Source organism: Astyanax mexicanus, chromosome 17, assembly GCF_023375975.1.
Source record: "Astyanax mexicanus isolate ESR-SI-001 chromosome 17, AstMex3_surface, whole genome shotgun sequence".
Lineage (NCBI taxonomy): Eukaryota > Metazoa > Chordata > Actinopteri > Characiformes > Acestrorhamphidae > Astyanax > Astyanax mexicanus.
Genome location: NC_064424.1, coordinates 46,285,217 through 46,307,803, shown reverse-complemented (window position 1 = coordinate 46,307,803; position 22,587 = coordinate 46,285,217). Strand labels below are relative to the sequence as shown.

Below are 22,587 nucleotides of genomic sequence, written 5' to 3'. Positions count from 1 at the left end.
ACACACACACACACACAAAAGCACACGTTAATTTATATTTTCATGTCGAGATATATATATATATATATATATAGTAGAAAAAAAACACACACATATATATATATATATATATGTGTGTGTGTGTGTGTGTGTGTGTGTTTATATATATATATATATATATATATATATATATATATATATATATATACCACCAGCGTCTTTTTCAGATTACTGTTCCACCTTAAGTCTAATATATGATTTCTTCATATATTGTGTCATGTTGTGAGACAAATTAAACGCAATAGTAATCAAAGCCTTAAATTAAAGCCTTAATGTTTGATATTTTATGAACACCTAACAGTGCAGTAAGTCACAAACCTGTATTAAAGCCCAGTCATGCAAATAAAAATAAATAAATAATAAAAATAATAATACAAATAAAAGAAAATAATTAATACAATAATTGCAAAATACTGTGATACGCATTTTTGGTCATACCGCCCAGCCTTACTGGGCACACCTCTCTGTGTTTGCCCTGTTTCTTTGCGTTTCAATGCAAAATATCGAAAATAAGCACATAAATTAGATCTTTCAGACTAATTTATGTCTGAAACATTTAAATCTGTGCCTTTTGCCTATTGAATTTTGATACCCAGCTCTAGCCACAGCACAGCTCTCTGCATAAATTTAAAACTTCTACTGTTAAACATCGACAGCACCTGTAAAATGTGATGTTTCGTTCACTTTTTTACGTTCTTTTGCTTTCTCTCCTTCTCTTTCTTATTTACAGCTACTGTTGAAAACTTCAACATTGTGGAGACGTTGTCAGATAACGCCATAATCGTCTACCAGACCCACAAGGTAAGACTGCTGACGGCAGCAAAATGCATCCATCTGTTTTCTGATGCCAGTTCTGACTGCTGGGTTCATTTATCAGTAGTGGTGTTTACTGTTTCTAACAAACCTGATGCTTAGTGATTTACTGTGTAGAAGATTGTGTTGCAGTTTCAGCTCTGGAAAAAAATAAGAGAGCGCTTAAAAATGCTGAGTTTCTTTGATTTTACCAAATTAAAAACCTCTGGAATATAATCAAGAGGAAGATGGATGATCACAAGCCATCAAACCACCAAACTGAACTGCTTGAATTTTTACACCAGGAGTAAAGCAGCATAAAGTTATCCAAAAGCAGTGTGTAAGACTGGTGGAGGAGAACATGATGCAAAGGTGCATGATTAAAACTGTGATTAAAAACAACCAGGGTTATTCCACCAAATATTGATTTCTGATCTCTTAAAACTGATTTCTCATTTTCTGTAAATAAATGCTCTAAATTACAATATTTTTATTTGGAATTTGGGAGAAATGTTGTCTGTAGTTTATAGAATAAAACAATAATGTTAATTTTACGTAAATATAAACCTATAAATAGCTAAATCAGAGAAACTGATTCAGAAACTGTAGTGCTCTCTTTATTTTTTCTAGAGCTGTGTATATAGATATTTTAAATAAAATATTTTTGCATTGACTTGCATTGAAAGTTAAGAAGGATTTTACCTGTAAAGTTACAGATTTTGAGATACAGGTTTAGAACACTGTATGTTGTATGATGATAACAGGTTGCTTCTCTTTAAGATGTTGGAATAACTGTTTGTTCCTCTTCTGCAGAGGGTGTGGCCGGCGTCACAGAGAGACGTGCTGTATTTGTCCGCGATCCGTAAGATCATAGCCAACAATGAGAACGATCCTGACACGTGGCTCGTCTGTAACTTTTCTGTCGACCACGATAACGCCCAGGTAAAGTTCCTCTCTATAAATAAAAGAGTGTCTATTTACATCATGTGATTTACTATATTTACTTTATATTGGTAACAATATTTACAGTGAAATGAAAAAACACAATTTATAATTAAGAATTTATATCTAACACAAATTAACTGTTTTATTTCATGCAAGTATAATAGTTTCAGACATTAAGCAGAAACAAAATACATATAATTTAACAAAATAAGAAATTTAGCCAAAGAAAATGTAACAGTACTAAAGTGCAGAATATTTAGTGCATGGTTATAAACTGCAAGACAATTATTAGTTTTTCTGGGTGATATGTTGTCCCAGAAATGATTGCAATAATCGATATTGTCATTTTAAGACCATTTAATGTCTCTGATATAATGATAGTAGAATATAAATAATAATAATCATAGTTTTGGAAATAAATATTTTTTCTTCACCTACTGCTGCAGTCCACACTGTGTACATAGAGTCTTAGTTATTGTAGCATTGGTCTGTTAAAATTTTAGCATTGCTGGCTAAAATACTCTTTATTACTATATATATGTGTACAATCATACAAATAAACACAATAGACGATAAAAGGGGATACCCTTTATCCCTATATCACAAAACACATTTTGTAAATCGCAGTATTACACAGTAGTAATTGTGTATGATGTTAAATGGCACACTCCTGCAGTAAATCAAGGTGGACCACACTAGTATCAAAATGATCTGAATAAAATGATGGATCTCTCTGAATCTCTCTGTTCTGTTTTACAGCCGAGCAGCAGGTGCGTCCGTGCCAAAATCAACATCGCCATGATCTGCCAGACGCTGGTCAGCCCGCCAGAGGGAGACAAAGAGATCAGCAGAGATAACATCCTGTGCAAAATCACATACGTCGCCAACGGTGAGGAAATAACTGTTTAAATTATAAGATATTTTATAATAATGAGTATTTCACGACTGCAGTGTCTGATCTTTTATTTTACAGGATATTTTTATTTTTATTCATGTTATTACCTAATATCTTAGTGTGTGAGTATTCCTGCAGTGTTACTTTAATGCTGAATGCTGATAATGCTGATGATGATGATCTGTCTCCATCCTGATCTACAGTGAACCCCGGCGGCTGGGCTCCTGCGTCTGTACTCAGAGCCGTGGCCAAGAGAGAATATCCCAAATTCCTGAAGCGCTTCACCTCCTACGTTCAGGAGAAAACTGCCGGCAAGCCCATCCTCTTCTGAGCACTCAGGTGACACTTCCAGAACCTGTGATAATCTCTGAAATCAGTTAAAACATCACAATCCTTTAGTTTCTTCCTATATGTAATGGTTTTTTTTTGTTAATTTATTTTCCTGTTTTCTTTTTTTTCCCTTTGATTGTTTTTTTTTTTTTTTTTTTTTTTACTTTTATTTATTTCTTCATTTTAATTGGATTGAATTGATGTATAATTAAATAAACTGTACATGTTAGTATATGTACCATATGTCATTAGTAAATCCTGTCAGAAGTAAACTCGGTCAGTACTAAACATGGACAGCATTTAACCTGGTCAGTAGTAAACCCCGGTCAGTAGGAAATTTAGTCAGTACTGAACCAGGTCAGTAGTAAACTCGGTCAGTAGTAATTTGATCAATAGTAAACTTTTAATAAGTCATTTATCATAAAATGCACTTCTGAATTTTCCAAATATTATTAATATTATTATTATTAGTAGTAGTAGTATACAAGTATTTAAATTATTATTACACTGTCGATTTTGGGGGAAAATTAAAGTATTTTAAGAGCACCTTATAGCGTGAAAAATACGGTACAGATCATAAGCCATATTAAAGGTGCAGTAAAATCCTGAACACTGTTCTGTAACACATCCTCTTGTTTTCTCTCTCTCTCTCTCTCTCTACAGTCTGAGCGTACATCATCCCCCCTCCACACTCCCAGCTACAGAGCTCCCTGACAGTGGTTCTCCTCGACCCCACCTCTCCAGACTGTTCAGAACCACAGCTGCCACTGGAAGAAATCTACATTACCCATAGTTCTTGCTGCGGCCCTCTGTAGATGCACCATAGGCTTTAAAATGGTCCCAAGGCTTTAACCCATTAGCCAGTCCTGTGCTACCACTCTCACAGAAAGGACTATGGACATTGCCAAACGTCACCATCGATTCTGTATTTTTGTGTATGCATATGTGTGTATATATATATATATATATATATATACGCACAAAAGTATATGTATGCACAAAAGTACATGTATGTACGTATGTGAGATAAAAGGTTTATATAATGGTGATTTTTGAAGCTGAAACAAATTCAGTACTTTTCCCTTCCTCCATGCTGCTAAAAAAATACTCTCTAATCCCCAATATAACACACATTGCTTAGGCCACACCCCGTCCATCTCCCCGCCCCACTCTCCTCCCCCTCCCGGTAACAAAAAGACTCTTAATGTTTGTAAATGAACTCTGAGGGCTGTTATTGACCTGCGATCTACAACACGACCTATGACCTTTGCCTTTTTCGTCACAATCTCTTTGATGAAGCCCAGTAATGCTGGTGCTGAAGAAGGGATGGTTTGGAAAAGTATCTCTTGTTTCAGAAGCGTTTCAGTGTGGAGGGATACTGTAATGCTATTGGATAGCTCTTATTAACCCTTAACTAGCTAATAGGTGGCTGATAAATAATACAGTATTATGCTCTAGGTGGAGGGAGTTCTTCACCTAGTATTTCTCAAAGCATTAATGAAATACTTCTTTCTGTCTCTTTGGGGATTTAGTTTTTATACTATGATTTTTATCCTAATGAATCAATGCTTATTAATATTAAATAATATAATATAATCATTCACAGCCACATTATTACCAGCTGCTTACTAGTTAAGGTGTTATAAGGGTTTACACACCACTGCATTAGAATGTCCCAATATACTGATGTCTACTGATATTTCTATTTTATTTCTTTTCCTTTCATTTCTTTTTGTTGTTATTGATGTTAATGTTCATTATTGTTGTTTAATTTTTTTTGTGCGTCTCCAGAAATCTCTAAATTTCTATGTTTTTTAGTTGCACCTGTATGTCAGGAGCTGGCATACCGTAGCACAATTAAGAATCAGTAGTGCTAGATGACAAAGTGGGATTTTTAAATGGGGGCAGACAAACATTTTATGTGAATTATTTTGTATATAATTTCATAATTATCGCTTCAAAAGTGCGTGTTTGGGGGGGGGAAACGTGTCCGCCTGTTGCTTTTGTGTGATTCATCAAACTCCACATGCCTTAGAGAGGGAGGATGGGGTGGGTGTGAGAAGTGTGTGTGTGTGTGTGTGTGTGTGTGTGTGTGTGTGTGTGTGTGTGTGTGAGTGAGTGCGCAGAATGTGCATATATGTAGTTTGCAAGATTGCAGAATACATTTGTATGCATGTATGTATTTGTGTGAATGTGTGTGTGTTTAAGGGGTGGTTGGTTGTGTTGAGTATTTGTTCTAAAGCAGCGCAGAAAGGTGTGTGTGTGTGTATGTGTGTATGTATGTATGTGTATATATCACTAGTGAAGTGCCTCAGTCTAGATCATACATCGAAAACTTGATGCGAGGTACCTCCTCCCACAGCCATGATCTCTGATCTAGAGGGACGGCTGCTGAAAATGTCCCACATCTGACGTTCAGAAATGAAGATAAGACATTTCCTTTTCCTTTTTTTCTTTTTTTTTTTTGGATTTCTTACAAGTCAAACTTTGTGATTTTGCAATCAGCAGGGACGGCGAGGACTGTCGCTCTGAGCGAACGGGTCGGGAGCCCGGTTTGGTTTAGTCTAAAAGCAGGAGACAGGGTTGAGAGTTGAGGGTTGGGAGTCGAGGCTGGACTGTGTAGGTGGGTTAGATTGAGTTTAATCTTATTTATTATTGTTCGTACAGTACCTCTTTATTTTGTTAGAGAAGCATATACAGCTCTGGGAAAAAAAATAAGAGACCACTTTAGTTCTGAATTCTCAATCAGTTTCTCTGATTTAGCTATTTATAGGTTTATGTTTGAGTAAAATGAACATTGTTGTTTTATTCTATAAACTACAGACAACATTTCTCTCAAATTCCGAATAAAAATGTTGTCATTTAAAGCATTTATTTACAGAAAATGAGAAATGGCTGAAATAACAAAAAAAAGATGCAGAGCTTTCAGACCTCAAATAATACAAAGAAAACAACAAGTTCATATTCATAAAGTTTTAAGAGTTCAGAAATCAATATTTCTTTGTTTTTTAATCAGTTTTAATTCATGCATCTTGGCATCATGTTCTCCTCCACCAGTCTTACACACTGCTTTTGGATAACTTTATGCTGCTTTACTCCTGGTGCAAAAATTCCAGCAGTTCAGTTTGGTGGTTTGATGGTTTGTGATCATCCATCTTCCTCTTGATTATATTCCAGAGGTTTTCAATTTAGTAAAATCAAAGAAACTCATCATTTTAAGTGCTCTCTAATTTTTTTTCCCAGAGCTGTGTACACCAAACAAGCATAACATCATGAGCAGCTCCTTGTTTCTACAAATATTATCCATTTTATCAGCTGAAAAAAAAAGATAATGGATGAACAAACAGGAGCATTTCATAATGTTAAGCTTGATCTGTGTAACTCTCTGAGTGCAGGTTGAGGTGGAGGGGTGTAGTTTGTTGGAGGTCAGAAGGCCTGGCTCTTCGCTCTGTTCTGTTAAATGAGGCGGAGGACTGTTAATGATGTATTTATTAGAGGAAAGAGGAAACACATCAGCCCTCTGTTATTTGTAGCTACTGTTTTCACAGGGTGCTCAACTCCGCTCCTCTCATTCAGCTGCTTTACTTCATCCTCACATTTCAGTATCTGTTAAGATCAGGACGGTAAATCAGGAGCGTCCTGTAGAGCAGCGCGAGGACAGGTACACAATCAGAATGTACACATCGCCCTCAAATCAAAAGCTCATTGGCTAATTGGAGGGTTTTCATTAGCAGCCAATCGGGAGTGGAGTTTTGCACCTAATTGAAATCGTTGGTGGGTGGGGGGGTTGCGGGTGAGTGTGCCAGAGTCGGACGTCCCTCTAATACCAGTATAATTTGTCATTGTTGCATTTGCACTGAATGTAATGTAATTCAAATAAAACAAATGTTTCTGTAAATAAATCAAATAGTCACACTAAGCTTGTCTGGATGGACTGAATAAAAAAAAAGAAAAATGTGTATGTATAAAATGTGTATATATAAATAAGGCTTTATTTTTTTTTACATTCTGAACTTAATTACTGAAATAAGTAACTTTTCAATTATAGTTTTTTTATATGCAATAGTATAATAAAACACAATACACACATAAAAGCAATATTATCCATAATATTTAAATGAAGAATTAAAATGTGCACTGTGGGAAAAAAAGCAATATTATTATCAGAAAAACTCTTCCCTCATGTTAAACTGGCTTTCTCGGACCCCGGAACCTTTAATAAAGGACCAGTAAAAGCAGCGCGCGCATTTCTACTCGGGCCCTATTACTGGACGGACCAGGAAATGGGAAAAGTCGGCATCAGCGCAAATATGTTTTACAGCGTTATTTTAAATAATTAAGTGTAGTTTAAATATCTCACTAACACCACCTCCATCTGTAAATAGACGATATCTATATCTAAATAGATAATCGCTGCTTTACCGGGCTTTAAATACTGACAAGGAGAGACACCGGCAGCCTTTAGCTACTACACCGAATACAGCGCGGCTACAGATCCAAAACAATCATAACACAGGGTAAATACTAAATACAAGTGTAGTTTTAAGTAAATACTAACTGTATAGCTTTAATATAGTATTTAATATTAAATTTACAATGAAAACAATCATAAAAAAAGAATGAAAACACTGAATGAGAGGAGGTGTACTGGTAGTGTACATTTCTGTTGCAAGCATCACACATTTATCACACAAATTACATGCTTAAAAGAACATAAAAAAGGCACACATTAAATTATTAATGTTTATTTAAATAATTTCTGCATTTTATAAAATGAAAATACAGCCATAGAGAACTTTTAAAAACATTAAACTGAACATTCGTCTGACGGCAGGTTTAAAGGATATGGCTTTAGCTGAGGAATTACGCAACTGCTTTTGTTAATAAAAGCATTAAAGCACTTAGTTGGGGTGATGCGCCTCAACACATATTCAGTAAAACACACACACGCACACATCCAGTCAGAATGTGTGTGAATATAAACATAGAATCTGTATGGCACTGATAGCACCTGATTTATATCAGTATCACTAAACATATTGTACCAGTGTAGTGTGTTTAATTATTAGACTGTTATTGAGAGATTTGTAGTGATAAACTTCACTCTGCAGCTGTAGGAACATATAGTCTTAATTTACCTTTAGAAAACTATTTTATTCTCAGGATTCCTTAAACTCCGCCTACTAGAAAGAAGTGTTGTACTCTGACATTAGGTCCTACTGTTCTGATTGGATAAAAATAAACTGTTCTTTTATTAAGGTTTAATAAATAGTATTTTTATAGTTTTTTTTTATAGTCTTCATGGTTTGTCGATGAATTTCTATCTTTCTAAGACTTGAGTACAGGTCATTTTTTTTTACTTTAATTTGGAATTAATTCTGAGTGGTTTTGTTGAAAAGGACAAAAAGCTAAATTATTTTAAATAAATTAAGAGAGAAATCCATTTTCCATCCATATGTTCTGATGTACAGATGTGTGAAGTAAATAAGCAAGTATCACACATACACTGACTGGACAAACTGGGACAGATCATTTCAGCACACACACACACACACACACACACACACACACACACACACACACACACACACACACACACACACACACACACACACACACACACAGAAGACCGTCACTGTCTGAACACCGGCGCAAGCTCCTTCAGAACCCAAAAAGCTCTATTTGGCGTTATCTTCTGTCGTCTTCTCACACTCAGTGTTCACTCCTCAGCTCCACAGGGGCGACAGAACCTCCTGAGAGTGAATTTTAGCAGCCATAACAGTTTACATATAACAGACTCCATTTCCCAGAGTGCAGCAGGGGGCTCAAGCTCAGCGGCCACTCAGGGGGCTTGTAGTTCTCAGGACGGTTCCCGTGGCGACTGTTCAGAAAATTTCGGGAGGTCGACTTTCGATCTGGGTGCAAGAAAACAACAATGTACTAAAAATTACGGTCAATAATGGCTAGACTTCACTCTTAATTTAAAATGCATTAAAACCACACTGAGATAATATTTAAATTATTATAAAGTAAACAAAAAAAACACACCTGGATCATGCCAATCTCCAAAAATACAATGAATTATCAGCATTTATTTCATTTTAAATCATGATTTTTAATACTGATGATGTGAAAAGTATACTGTTTTTTCCCATATTAAATAAACAATTAGTATTTTTGAGGTGTGTCTGTGTGAACTGTGGATTTATTTTTCTTTATTTTTCTTTTTTTGGAAGATTCACTGAATAAATAAGAGGAAAAGCTATTTTAGGCTCATTTTTTTTGTTTATGTTTCATCACACCAGATAAATCATACAATAGAACCTTATTTGACTAAATGATTAAGGATCTGTTATTTAAATTAATATATTTTCAATTCTACAAAGCCTTGTGGCTAATTGAGTTTACCTGTTGAGTCATGTGACATTTTACTTATTTTCAATTCTACATAGGCTTGTGGGTAATTGAGTTTACCTGTTGAGAGTCATGTGACTTTTCACTAGGTGTCCAGCAGCAAGAGCAGCCATGAGGGACAGTTCTCCAGCCAACACTGCAGCACACACCACCCGCGCCAGCATGCGGGCATTTTCACCAGGGCAGTCTACACTCGCACCCTGTACACCGAGCATCTACACACACACACACACACACACACACACAAAACAAAACTGTAAATAAAAAAAAGAAACATTTTCTCACAAGTCTCACAAGTGCTGGATGTTAATCTACACAAATGTCTCTCCTGAAAATCCTGTTTTTTTTGGGTGAGTAATTTAGTATTTAGCACGGTTAGCAGCAGTGCTTAGCGCTAGTAAAGCGCTAAGTATACGCTGCGGTAACGGCTAATGCTACTTCAGCGCCGGTGCCGGTCTTTTATTGGGGGTCCTCTGTGGTTTTATTACACTTAAAAAACTTGTTAGTGTTAAAATAAAATAATTAAACCTTATTAAAACAATCAATTTAGCAATATTTATTATTTAGAAAATTATTATTCGGTATATAAATACCTGTAAACAGGCCTGCTGTGGGGGCAGGTTTGTGCCCCCTCCCACAGTACCCAGCTCAATAGAGGGCATAGTGCAGGATATACACAGATCCTCTCCTTCTGATCCCACCGCCTCCATCAGAGTGATACAGTTACTGCTGCCCACCGTCTGACCTGGATCCTGCACACAACAGAACAGAAAAGGGGGGGTTATAGTTCATATTATAAGGTCTAAGGGAGTGCACAGATATGTGCTTTTTAATGCAGTGAGCAATAAAGAAATTCAACAGCAATTCAGGGTTGGATTGAGTGAAATGTCTTTTATAATAGATGGCATTCGCTCGTCTCGAAACTAAACATCATACGATAAGAGAACAGCACTTTATCGGAGGAGCTGCTGCTGCTCCTTGTCATATTATGAGTTTTTTTTATCAGAGTAAACTAGAAAAACAACAGCAAAGAGTCTAAGCTTTCACAATTATTCACTCAGAAAGTGCCGAATAAAATTGCCCAACTGATCTAGGACCCCCAGACACCTGTACTCACCTGTCCGCACGCGATGTAAATCGCTGCCACGATGTTAGCCGCCTGAGCGTTAAAGCCCCCGATGCTGCCGGCCATGGCAGAGCCCACCAGGTTCTTACTGATGTTCAGCTCCACCAGCGCTGCAGTGCTCGTCTTCAACACCTAGAGGGAGCCAGAGAGCTCTGTGAGACTGAACGAAGTTTTTCCACAGTCTGCAGACAGGTGGCGATAGAGTGCACTCACAGAGAGCATGCAGGGAGGCTCTGTCCCATTTCTGTAGCTATAACTCGCTATAACCCTTACACACTTTGTTTCTGTGTGTTCACTAGGTGTGTAAACTGTAGAAAAGAGAGCCTCTATTCTTAAAATTTCACTATGAGCACTTTTAATTTTTTTTTTTTTTATCAAGAACGGAAGGTTTTGAGCCATTTATCTGAAAATTATAAACATATGTTTAATAATAACATAAAATAAACAAATATCAGTCATTAAGAGGCTAAAAGAACTACATATTGTCGCTATACAATGAAAAACAAGCATCTTCAAAACAGCAACTTTACAGGAGAGAGAAAAAACCTTTTAAACTTTCAATGGAAGTCACTGTGAAAAGAGTTTATTTCAGGTCATTTTTAGGTATTCTATTGGTCCGTTCATCAAGATATTTTGGCACAGTGTAAGGGACTTGTTTTTCATTGGACAGTGACGATATACTCCATTATATAAATGCACTGCAGGTTTATAATTCAGTAATCAATCTGATAATTAAAGCTTTAACGATGGCCAAGATAATAAATCTGATTTAAGTTAAATGAAGTAGGTTTGGCCGTCAGGATGAATCTATTTAATTGAATAATGTTTTAAAAGCTCTCTGTATAATGAAGAGTCTCTGTTAGTGCTGAGCCGTACCTCTCTGATCACTCTGGCCGGGATGGTAGCCTCGCACACAGTGGATTTCCCTCGGCCGTGGATCCAGTTCACCGCTGCAGGTTTTTTATCAGTGCAGTAATTCCCACTGACCGCCAAAACATGCAGATCCGGAAACTCCTCCCGCAGCCTGCAGAGAGCCTGCTCTGTACCCTACACACACACGCAGACAGACAGATAGGAAGAGAGAGAGACAGGAATATGGTGGAACATAAAAAAAATGATTGGATTCAGAAATACAACTGAAGTCACGTACTGACACATACTTTTGCCACTCACTGATACATAATAGTATTCAGTTAATAAAAAAAATTGTCTGATTAATCACAACATTTTGCAATTAATCATGATTAACCACAATTATTATACAAAAACACTAGGGCTTTTTAGATTAATTTGGATTAAAAATTTATGTTTTAAAGATTTGTGTGCAGGCAGCACTAAAAATAATGGATAATTATCCTAAATAGATCCATTTCCAAGTGTGATATTTTTTCTCGTTTATTTGATTTGGTTCTCAGGTCTCACTTTTAGGTCAAATATGTGCAGAAATATGCAAAAAAATAAGCACGACCTTATGGTATATGTATCTGTTAAAAACATAAACACACACACACACTTACCTTAGAGAGCATGTTCATGCCCATGGCGTCTCCAGTCTGAGACTGGAAGCGGATGTAGAGGTTCCGACCAGCTAAACTGATCTGCAGCCGGTCCAGCCGAGCAAACCTGCAACACAGCATTACAACACAAATCATCACAGTAATAATAATAATAATAATATATCTGCAGTGTTACTAAAGTCTGTTTCTGATTTTCTCTGACCTGCTGGTGAGATCGAAAGCCTGTTTAACTGCATTAAACCCCTCGGAACTCTCCAACCAGGATTTAACCTCCGCAGCCCTACAGGCCGATACCAGCTGAACCACCGGACCCCGCGTCATACCGTCCGCCAGAACACACGCACTTGCCCCACCCGACAACTACAGAGAGAGAGAGACAGATAGAGTGAGAGAGAGAAAGCAATTAACCAATTAACATTAAGAAACCTGCTTTCTGAGAACTAGGGGTTGGTTTATTTCTGTCCACATAAAAAATCTAAACTTTTTCCCCCTTAATTTTTATGTTAATGTGATGAATAAAGAATGAAATAAATAAATAAAAGAATGAAAGCAGTCAGAATCAGACTCAGACTCACAGTAATGGCCCTGCAGCCTCGGTTAGTGCTGGCTACTAAACAGCCTTCAGTCGTGGCCATGGGGATATAAAACTCCCTCCCATCCAACAGCAGCGGCCCGGCCACGCCCACCGGCACCGGCACATAGCCAATCACATTCTCACAGTTTGAGCCCATTATCTGCAATGTAATACATTTACAATTATACATATTTTATATATATATATATATATATATATATATATATATATATATATATATATATATATATATATATATATATATATGCCATATCCTCATCACTACAGTAAACGAGTTTAGAAATTACCTAGAAATAATTAAGATTAAAACAGTATTATCTGTATCTGAGGAAATAAAACCTGTAAAAGAGCAGAACTCTACCTTAGAGTAGTCATAGTCTCTGTAGGGCAGATGGTCCAGGGCCGAGGGGTGGGGCAGTTTACCCGAAAGCATCTCTCTCCGTATGGCCACGCCCCTCTCAGGAGTCTCCAGTACCGCCTCCAGGCGATATCCCAGAATGCTCCTGTTTTCCACCAGTGCTATCACCTCAGCATCAGTCAGACAGCGTGGACCTCGCTGCAGACGGACATACACACAAGTTATGGTGTATGGTAAATTTATTTATTTATTTTAAAACACACACACACACTCCACAGACATGTTCCTCCCTTCCTGGATATTATCTAGTACCTGTGGGTCTCGGAGAACGCTCAGGCACTCCTGCAGCGTCCGAGGCTGAGACCTGGAGACCCGGTCCTCCCTCTCCTCCGGCTGCTCCTCTGCTTTATCAGTCTGTCCCGGGGCACACCACTGATCTCTGAACACCAGCAGAGCCCCATTCACCTCATCTATACACCAGAAATATACACAAAACACACATTTACATACTATTCTTTCCATCCATCCATACATCCATTCATCAATATCATAAGGACAGAAAGAATGCTCCAAGAAGGATGAACTTGGATGAGTTGTCCTCCTCCTGATATAGGTCTAAAATAAAATTACAATATTTTAGGGTACTTTTGCGATTACAAGACACAAAAATATGTTTTACTCATTCATAAAAATACACTACTTGCTATAAAATACAATTTATAATAAAAGTATAAATATAACAGTTCCAAACATTCAGTAGAAACAAAAAAGAAGGGTTGTAAGCTTCTGTAAGACTTTAATTTTGTATACAAATAATAGTAATAATGCAACAAATAGTAAAAAATAATATAACAGAAAAATGGCCATTGTTACTATTAAACATACTAATAAAAGGTGTTCCCTGTATTTGTGAGAGGATGGCAGTGATAATAGTGTAGTGTGGTTTAGCAGACCTATGGAAGAGCTTTTTTTCTGTATTTTAGTATCTAAGGAGAGAGAAAGATAGAGAGATAAAGAGAGAGAGAGAGAGAGAGAGAGAGAGAGAGAGAAAGAGAGAGCACAAGATTTAAGATTTATTTTGCCAATTTTGCAGATATTAATAATAAAAAAAACTATGTTACTATTAAACATACTAATAAAAGGTTTATAAAATTGTACAAAATAAAATCCTTAAAGCTTCAGTAAATACTAACACAAAATAGGCCGCTTCCTAATTTTTTTTTGTATTGTTTAAAATGTTTTATTATATTGCAATTTGTATCTGGGTTATAATACACTTAGATCATGGTATTTATACTATATTCTAATAATCATATTGTGAATATCATCAGTGTTTAAATCAAATTTAAACAAATTTAATTACAGAGATTGTTAAAGATCCAATTAACCTGGGTGTTGTGCATTTACCCTGTTTATATCAATATCAGAATTATACTGCATTAAACGAAATAAGGAAATATATTGTTATATAAATTATATTTAATAAATTCAAGTTATCCTCATTATAATTCACCTCTCTCCTCTGTAGCTGTAGTGGTGGAGGGAGAAGCTGCTGTCGGGTTAGTGTTCACTCTCTTTAACGCTTTGGGAGGAGTCAGTTCCCTCCTACAGCAGTCCTCTGCTGTCCTCCTATTGGTCAGAGCAGTTGGGGGTGTGGTCATGGGGCTTTTGATTGACAGGGAGGATTCGGTCTCCGCTTGCTCGAAGAAGACGTACTTCACGGCCAGAAGCAGCGCCAGAGAGAGCGTGATCACCTGCTCCAAATCCACACTGCAGAGAGAGAGAGAGAGAGAGAGAGGGAGAGAGAGAGACGGGCGAGAGAGAGAGAGAGAGAGAGAGAGAGAGACGGGCGAGAGAGAGAGAGAGAGACAAGCGAGAGAGAGAGAGAGAGAGAGAGAGAGACGGGCGAGAGAGAGAGAGACGGGCGAGAGAGAGAGAGACGGGCGAGAGAGAGAGAGAGAGACAAGCGAGAGAGAGAGAGAGAGAGAGAGACGGGCGAGAGAGAGAGAGAGAGAGAGACGGGCGAGAGAGAGGGAGACGGGCGAGAGAGAGGGAGACGGGCGAGAGAGAGGGAGACGGGCGAGAGAGAGAGAGAGAGACGGGCGAGAGAGAGAGAGAGAGACGGGCGAGAGAGAGAGAGACAGATAGAGACAGAGAGAGAGAGAGAGAGAGAGCACAATATTTAAGATTTAATTTTGCCAATTTTGCAGATATAAATAAATAAATAAAAAAAAACTTAAAAACTGTATCCAAACAGGCGCCTAATTTTTTTTTTTTTAGACCTTTCATTACATTTTGGTCGGTGCCTTTTTATTATAGAATTTCCAGCCCTACATGTAATTAAATTCAGCATTATTACACATTAATATTCAGCAGTACAGAAATCTACCTGGTCATGGCCGTGTCCGAGTCCAGGCTGGGGCTGTGCAGATCCACGGCAGAGCCGCTGGAGTTGTTGGAGGGAGACTCAGCTAAAAGCCGAGTGTGAGCGTGAACCAGAGCCAGGACCAGAGACTGAATAAAACACAACGATACACCACAGTCACAAACACAGGCTGACTATAACCACGTGTTCCTGTAGATCATTAAAGAGTAACACATTTCCTTCGGGATAAATAAAGTATCTATCTATCCATCTATCTATGTAATAACACTTTTATTGACAAATTAAATATTGTTCTAAAAAATTACTATCAAAAAAAGGTCACAAAATTAAGAATAACTTAAAACATGTGATTATAATAAAAGTAAAACAACAATAAGAATAATTATTTCCATTTATAAAGCCCATAACTACAATCATAAACCACAAGTGTTTTACGAGTTGATTGCATATAAATAATAAATACACAGATCAATCATAACATTATGACCACCTCCTTGTCTCTACACCCATTATCCATTATTCATCTCCACTGATCATATAAGACAGTTTGTAGTTGTATAATAATTAATTCTGTATTTGTTTCTCTGTAAACTTTATTATTATCCTCCAGCAGGAGGTCATAAACTTATGCTTGATCTGTGTACACACATTAATATTAATATTAATATTAATCATCATAAATCCCTCCTTTAACTATTCAGCGTGAGTGAGTTCAGTGATTTTATGGTGTAATAAAGTTGTGTTTCTCACCATGATCATTTTGACGCGCTGAGTGACGGGGTTGGGCTTATTATCGGCCTCTTCCTCCAGAACTCGGGCGAAGTGACTGAGCTGCCAGATCGGACGCCCCTCCCGACTCTCTCTCGACAGCTGAGGGAGAAACATTCAGCTATTAATTACTGCCATAACAATAAACATCACAAACAGTAAAAATATAAAAGCCAAAATCCACTATTATTAACTATTTATTATAGTTTTTTATACACAAAAATATTTATAAAAGCATCTATTTTTAGTTATTTAATATACCGTATATCTACTAAAAATGAAATACTTTATTATATGCATTATTTAGAATCCACTATGTATTACTTACTATCCACTATCAATTATTTAATACATGCTATGAATTAATCAATATCTACAATGAATTATTTATAATTATTTATATAAATTAGGTCACTACACGATTTTTTACAATACATTATGAATGATTCAGTATACAATAAGAATTGCTCAGCTCAGTAATCCCCAAGTATAATTCAGTTTATAATAATAATATTAATAATAATATTAATAATAATGATAACAATAATTCACTATATGCTATGATATATTCTATGCATCAACTATGTATTTACTAGTTTCCACTTTTGATTATTATTATGAATTACTCTGTAACTACTAGGTATTATTTAGTATCAGTGTGAATAATTCAGTACCCAGTATGAATTATTTAGTATTAAAAAAATAATTATGTATTATATCTACTATGCAATTAGTATTCACTACTATTCATTATAAACTACTTACTCATTATACAATTTACATTACCCTTTTTGTTTAGTATCTACTATGAATTAATCATTAGACTAAATCGAGATCACATGGTTTAAGGCCCTCACCTCCAGGACGAGAGAGACGCAGGCGGGGAAGAAGGTCATGAAGACAAAGTAATTTGCCAGAACTGATATGCAGCCAAAACAGCACATGAGCTCCAGCTGCCGCACACCTGCAGAGAGACAGGAGACCATCGAGAAGTGAGAGCAGGAAGTGATGTAACAGGAAGAAAGGAGAGAAACACAGAAAATCAGGGTTCTTTTCAGAGGAATTTAAACCTGAGAAACAAAACAATCCCTGTAGATATCATCTCACGAGATGAGAAGAGACACAATACTGGGTTCATGAGATGAGACAAGAGTTTAACTAGTTTTAATATACGATTAAAAATATTTTATTTGACTGAAACTCACAAAATTATACATACATAAAGTGACATATGCAGTGGGTTACACTAAAAGAATAAATTCTTACCAGACATGGTTCCCACTCCGATCACCAGACACTCCACCACAGCATCCAGAGTGAAGGTAGGACCCAGGATGGCCATGCCCTGAGCTATGTTCTCCCTCACCTCCTCCTGCGGGATACACAGCAGATATAAATATAAAAATATCAGAGCACAGTTAATCTTTATTATATTAGTGTTAATAAACAGATATAACAGTGTTACATTGATATTGGTGTTAAAGAGTCCCTGACAGCACATAGATATAAAATAATATCACGATATTTCATGGTATTATCGCGATAACGATACTCTTGACGATATGACAAAAAAAAAAAAAAAAATACACTACTGCAACAAAACAAAACTTACATTATATTATTGTATACGATATGATATTGCACATCTCTAACTGAGATAAAAATACAAGAATATCTCCATATATACAGTAGGGGTGGGCGATATGGCTCTAAAATAATATCACGATATTTCAGGGTATTTTTTGCGATAACGATATACTTGGCGATATAGGAAAACAGAAAAATAATTAATTAATTTCAGGAATATAGTATAAGAGTATAAAAGCATAATCATAATGTGGCAAAATATAGCATAAAATAATATAATGCAGCAAAAAATATTGCAGAATATTTAGTGCAAGCATATAAACTGCAAAATAAAACAATTATACAATAAATACACCTAAAGCTTCACAGTAAATAATAGACTACTTTTAAGACAGAACATCTCTATTATCACGATATGGATTTTTAATATCACAATATTTCTGTCTCACGATATATTGTATACGATATAATATTGCCCACCCCTACATAGGAGCTTAGTATTTTACATATTTTACATTTTCATTAATGTTAGTCATTTAACATGTTATGTGTTAGTTGATTTTACAATTTCATTGGCATCACTTTTTATTAGAGATATAATAATATAAGCAAATTAAGAGGCAAAACAGAGAAAAGAGGAAGGAAAAAAAAACAAAACAAAAAAAAAGAAGACAAAAAGGTGGGGAAAAACAAAAAGACAAAATATTGCAAGAAGAAAATAAAAATATTAAGGAACAACAACAAAATGAGCAGAACAGCGACAAAAAAGAAACTATAAATAAATATTTATTTGGTTTATATGTGGAGACAAGAGAGAAAAAGAAAGAAAATGGATAGAGAAAGAGGGAATACGAAAGATAGAAAGATACGTATTGCCTAGTCAGTATGTATGAGTGTTTGTTTAGAAACATAAATTAATTAGTTTGTATTAATTTGGCTGGTAATTATGACCAAGCACTAAAAATAGGACTCTCTGGGGAAGATAAACTAACAGGAACACAGTAGTTCTGGTGCTGTTCTGTACCTGAGAGTTGGAGCTGAGGGCGAACTTGGCGAGAGTACAGGCTTTAGACAGATCAATCAGCAACAGGAAGAACGGCAGCGCTTCACTGAGGAAAACACAGAAACAGGGTTCCTCAGCACTTCAGAAATACAGTCGAAATAAAAGTAGTAACGGCACATTAAAAAACTAAATAAACTAAAATAATAAAAAAGAATAAAAGCTCTTACTTGAGGCCCGTGAGCTCCTTTCCCAGGAAGTGAATAACCACAGTGCTGAAGACAAAACTGGAGAACACAGTGAAGAGACCAGCAATCCCTGCACACACACACACACACACACACCATATATTTCTATTGGTCCATGATGATCCAAACATAGCAAAAACAAACCAAAAAAAAAACAATGTGTACACTGGACGATATGGTAAAATTCTACATTACGATATATTTCTTAATTTTGGCCGATACACTTTGATTTGTAAAGAAAAAAAAGATTTAAATATTTAAAGACATTTTCACAATACACAGTATTTATCATGTTTTTGCACATAGACAATATGCACCAGTAGACAGTATGAACAGTACAGTGACATTTCTTACACTTTTGCAGCACATCATAAAATTAAACAGGCACTGATGATATTCTTAATATTCTTTAAAAAGTATTGTGGAGGAATTGTGCAGTGGTGAACTCACCGAGCATGTACTTGGAGCCGAGCTGCCTCAGGTTTTTAAACTGAACGTAAATGTAGACGATGGCCAGACACCTTGTGATGGTTAGGATTATGATGTCAGAGCTCAGGATTTTCTGAAAGAGCAAATAAAAGATTTTGTTTCCACTTTATTTTTAAACAGTTTCCAGTCAACTGTAGAAACCAACTACAGGTGTGAAAAACTCAATTCTGAGTTTTTGAGAATTAATATAGTATCGCAGACATTAATATCCCTTTAATATATTAGAATACCCCTAGTCAGAAAGTGTGTACTCTAAAGGCCTATGTACCTCCTGCACTTTAGGGCACTGGTAGTTCCAGTCACAGATTTGATCTCCTCCAGCGATGGCATTCATGGACATGAGGCAGATGGTCACGGCGATCGTCCCCACGATCACCTCCCAGGGATGCGAGGCCACAAACAGGCCATGCAGCCTGAAGAGCTGGGTCAGCATCGTCACAGCAATCAGCACGTCTTCTGCAGGAGAGAGACACACACAGAGACACCAATCAGAACCGGGTAAAGCCCCAATCTCAACACAAAGACACCAATCTGAACCTGGTGAAGCTCCAATCTCAACACAGAGACACCAATCTGAACCTGGTGAAGCTCCAATCTCAACACAAAGACACCAATCTGAACCTGGTGATGCTCCAATCTCAACACAGAGACACCAATCTGAACCTGGTGATGCTCCAATCTCAACACAGAGACACCAATCTGAACCTGGTGATGCTCCAATCTCAACACAGACACCAATCTGAACCTGGTGATGCTCCAATCTCAACACAGAGACACCAATCTGAACCTGGTGATGCTCCAATCTCAACACAGACACCAATCTGAACCTGGTGATGCTCCAATCTCAACACAGAGACACCAATCTGAACCTGGTGATGCTCCAATCTCAACACAGACACCAATCTGAACCTGGTGATGCTCCAATCTCAACACAGAGACACCAATCTGAACCGGGAGAAGCTCAAATCTCAACACAGAGACACCAATCAGTGCAGTGACTGCACTTAAGCATACTTTCAAAGTTTTTAAAAAAGTTTTCAAATGTTTTGGATTGACTGATTGGTTGAGTAGTTCTTGCTTCTTATAATATAAAGCTGTCAAAACTGTCATCCTCCACTTCCTCCTCTTTATGGATGATAATTTTATTGTTGCATTGTAATCAGATAATTTATACAGCAATATGAACCAGACGTTACACAAATTAAATATATTATTAATATAATGAGTAAAATATATTATATTTATTATTCCTCTCTATTATTTACTTATAAAGAACCACTTGGACTAACTGGCCAGTTTTTGCTTTACTGTTCCCCTTTTTTAATACAAAAATACATAGGCGTTTGCTATGAATACATTACATATAAATTATTACAGTATGTAATTAATAAGAGCTGAGATTAGAAGAAGAGGTGAAACAGAAGTCCAATATTTTGCGTAATGATGAAACACATGTGTCCTGTTACTCTGATACTGGATCAGTTCCGACATGCTGCACTAGAATGCGTCAAATGCCAAATCCTGCACCCCAAAGGACCCGTCCGCCTGCTAAAAAAAAAAAAGAATCAACCACCACTTTGCGACCACAGACTAAAAAATGCATTACCAAATAAATTGGTTAATATTTCAAAATATTCAAAAATATTGCAGGTTTAACTAATTAAACTGTCTTTTTTCTTTTAAGAAAAAGTATATTCACACTATTTACTTTTTGTATAAGCTACAATATCAAACATTCCAGGTAAATATATCTTTAAAAATATTTAAATGTTTTTTGTTAATATAACAATACTTAAACAATATTGGTATTATAAAAAACACGTTAAAATATTATAAAATTTAAAAAAAAAATCTTTTTTGTCTAAGAAAACGATTTTTCAGCCCCTCTAACTAATTTAGAGCTCAGACAGCACTCATTTATTTCAACCAATCAGAGAACAGCAGGAAGCGGAGGGAAGCCGGATTTCGTCGAGGACGAATGACAGCACAACACCGAGTGTCTATTTTAACGCCCTGCTAGCTGCCTTTAGCCGAAAGCTAAGCAGTTCTACCCACAGACATCAGCCAAGGTCAAACCCGCGTCCTGAAAGCAGCAGCGGCGCGGGCAGAGCCGCGCTCCGGAGAGCGGTGGCGGGTTAGAGGACCGGTGTTCCGCCCAGAGAATTACCTTCATGATATAATCCGCTCCGCAGCTCCTCCGCTTCTCCTCCCTCTACAGCGATGGCGGCTGTGAGTCAACCAAGGCGACCTGGCCACGCCCCCCGGTGTGTGATGTCACCCAGGGTCTGGTCCAATTTGTGTAGTATAGGCTGCACACTTGTACCCTAACTATGGGCCCTCCTTTTTTTTAAGTTTGGTCTGAGACACTAGAGGGCCTAAAATGAATGGGTTCTTATGGAGCACTTGAGCAAATTTTTTTATAAAGATTTCCTAACCTTTAACTCACAATATGCAAATTAGTCACAAACTGAAGTCACAACCATTTGCGTCTCACCACTATCAGAGGCACACTGCTACTGCTGCAGCTCAGCCAATCGGCTCTCCTTCCTACCCCGCCTCTAAACCCATACATCACCCAGCGTCCCTCTCAAACTACCCCTTACATTTTTTTGCCTTTTTCATTTTTGAGCTAGAGGTCGAGTCAGCTAAAATCATGCGAGCCATCAATATGTGCTACTTTTACATACTCATAATGTTGCTTTCCAAAAACGGGCCCTTTTCACATTTTTTTGGATATTTTTTTCCTTAATAAATGAAATCTTAATTTAAAAAGTGCTTTACATATTTTCCCAGGTTATATTTGTCTGAAATTAAAGTTTGTTTGATCATCTGAAAAATGTAGAAAGAAAGAAATCTGTAAGAGGCAAATACTTTTTTATGCCACTGTACGTGCATAAATATCTGTAATTCAAATTTCTCTATTGGCTATTATAAAAACACTATGATAAATTCTCTCACACTGCTTATGGCTGTTATTTTAATTGTAGCTCAGTGTGGGAAAATTCTGTATTTGATGTTTTCTGTTTTATTAATTATTTTTAATTATTTGTTTGTGCTGAAATTGTGTGGGTTTTTTTTATTGATCATCCCAGCGGATG

At 36.7% G+C, this 22,587-nt stretch overlaps 2 protein-coding genes and 1 long non-coding RNA gene across 7 annotated transcripts in view; 2 read left to right on the top strand and 1 right to left on the bottom strand.

Moving 5' to 3' along the window:
* Positions 1–6,920, top strand: part of cert1 (ceramide transporter 1) — a 43,153-nt gene extending 36,233 nt beyond the window's left edge. For all 3 annotated transcript variants that reach the window (XM_022676657.2, XM_022676658.2, XM_022676655.2), the window contains 5 exons: positions 770–840; positions 1,645–1,773; positions 2,536–2,665; positions 2,875–3,010; positions 3,665–6,920. In XM_022676657.2, coding sequence (XP_022532378.1) covers positions 770–840; positions 1,645–1,773; positions 2,536–2,665; positions 2,875–3,002 — 458 coding nt within the window. In that variant the 3' untranslated portion in view covers positions 3,003–3,010; positions 3,665–6,920. The remainder of the gene's footprint in view (positions 1–769; positions 841–1,644; positions 1,774–2,535; positions 2,666–2,874; positions 3,011–3,664) is intronic.
* The window catches only part of LOC125782409 (uncharacterized), a 113,395-nt gene that overhangs the window by 64,902 nt on the left and 25,906 nt on the right, over positions 1–22,587 (top strand). The gene's annotated exons all lie outside the window — the stretch shown is intronic.
* hmgcrb (3-hydroxy-3-methylglutaryl-CoA reductase b) lies at positions 8,304–21,758 on the bottom strand. Of its 3 annotated transcripts, XM_022676652.2 has the most exons (22): positions 21,657–21,739; positions 20,956–21,037; positions 19,758–19,945; positions 19,451–19,562; positions 18,983–19,070; positions 18,777–18,861; positions 17,432–17,537; positions 17,023–17,129; positions 16,148–16,267; positions 15,401–15,525; positions 14,525–14,781; positions 13,965–13,997; positions 13,324–13,481; positions 13,015–13,209; positions 12,634–12,792; positions 12,261–12,418; positions 12,059–12,164; positions 11,418–11,588; positions 10,533–10,673; positions 10,009–10,167; positions 9,476–9,630; positions 8,304–8,916 (listed from the first exon to the last, which is right to left on the bottom strand). In XM_022676652.2, the coding sequence occupies exons 2-22, from the start codon at positions 20,978–20,980 to the stop codon at positions 8,862–8,864; spliced, it is 2,703 nt and encodes a 900-aa protein (XP_022532373.2). In that variant the 5' UTR covers positions 20,981–21,037; positions 21,657–21,739; the 3' UTR covers positions 8,304–8,861. The 3 variants fall into 3 exon arrangements, with proteins under 3 accessions (XP_022532373.2, XP_022532375.2, XP_022532374.2); XM_022676654.2 differs by lacking the exon at positions 20,956–21,037 and having other exon boundaries at positions 21,657–21,758; XM_022676653.2 differs by lacking the exon at positions 13,965–13,997 and having other exon boundaries at positions 21,657–21,738.

Bases quoted from the DNA above. Each gene is read 5' to 3' on its own strand.
- hmgcrb (XM_022676652.2), bottom strand. From the start codon at position 20,980: ATGTCGGAACTGATCCAGTATCAGA. The intron at 17,538-18,776 runs GTACAGAACAGC...TGTATCCCGCAG, and splicing joins CCCTCAGCTCCAACTCTCAG to GAGGAGGTGAGGGAGAACAT. The intron at 15,526-16,147 runs GTGAGAAACACA...TGTTTTATTCAG, and splicing joins AGCGCGTCAAAATGATCATG to TCTCTGGTCCTGGCTCTGGT.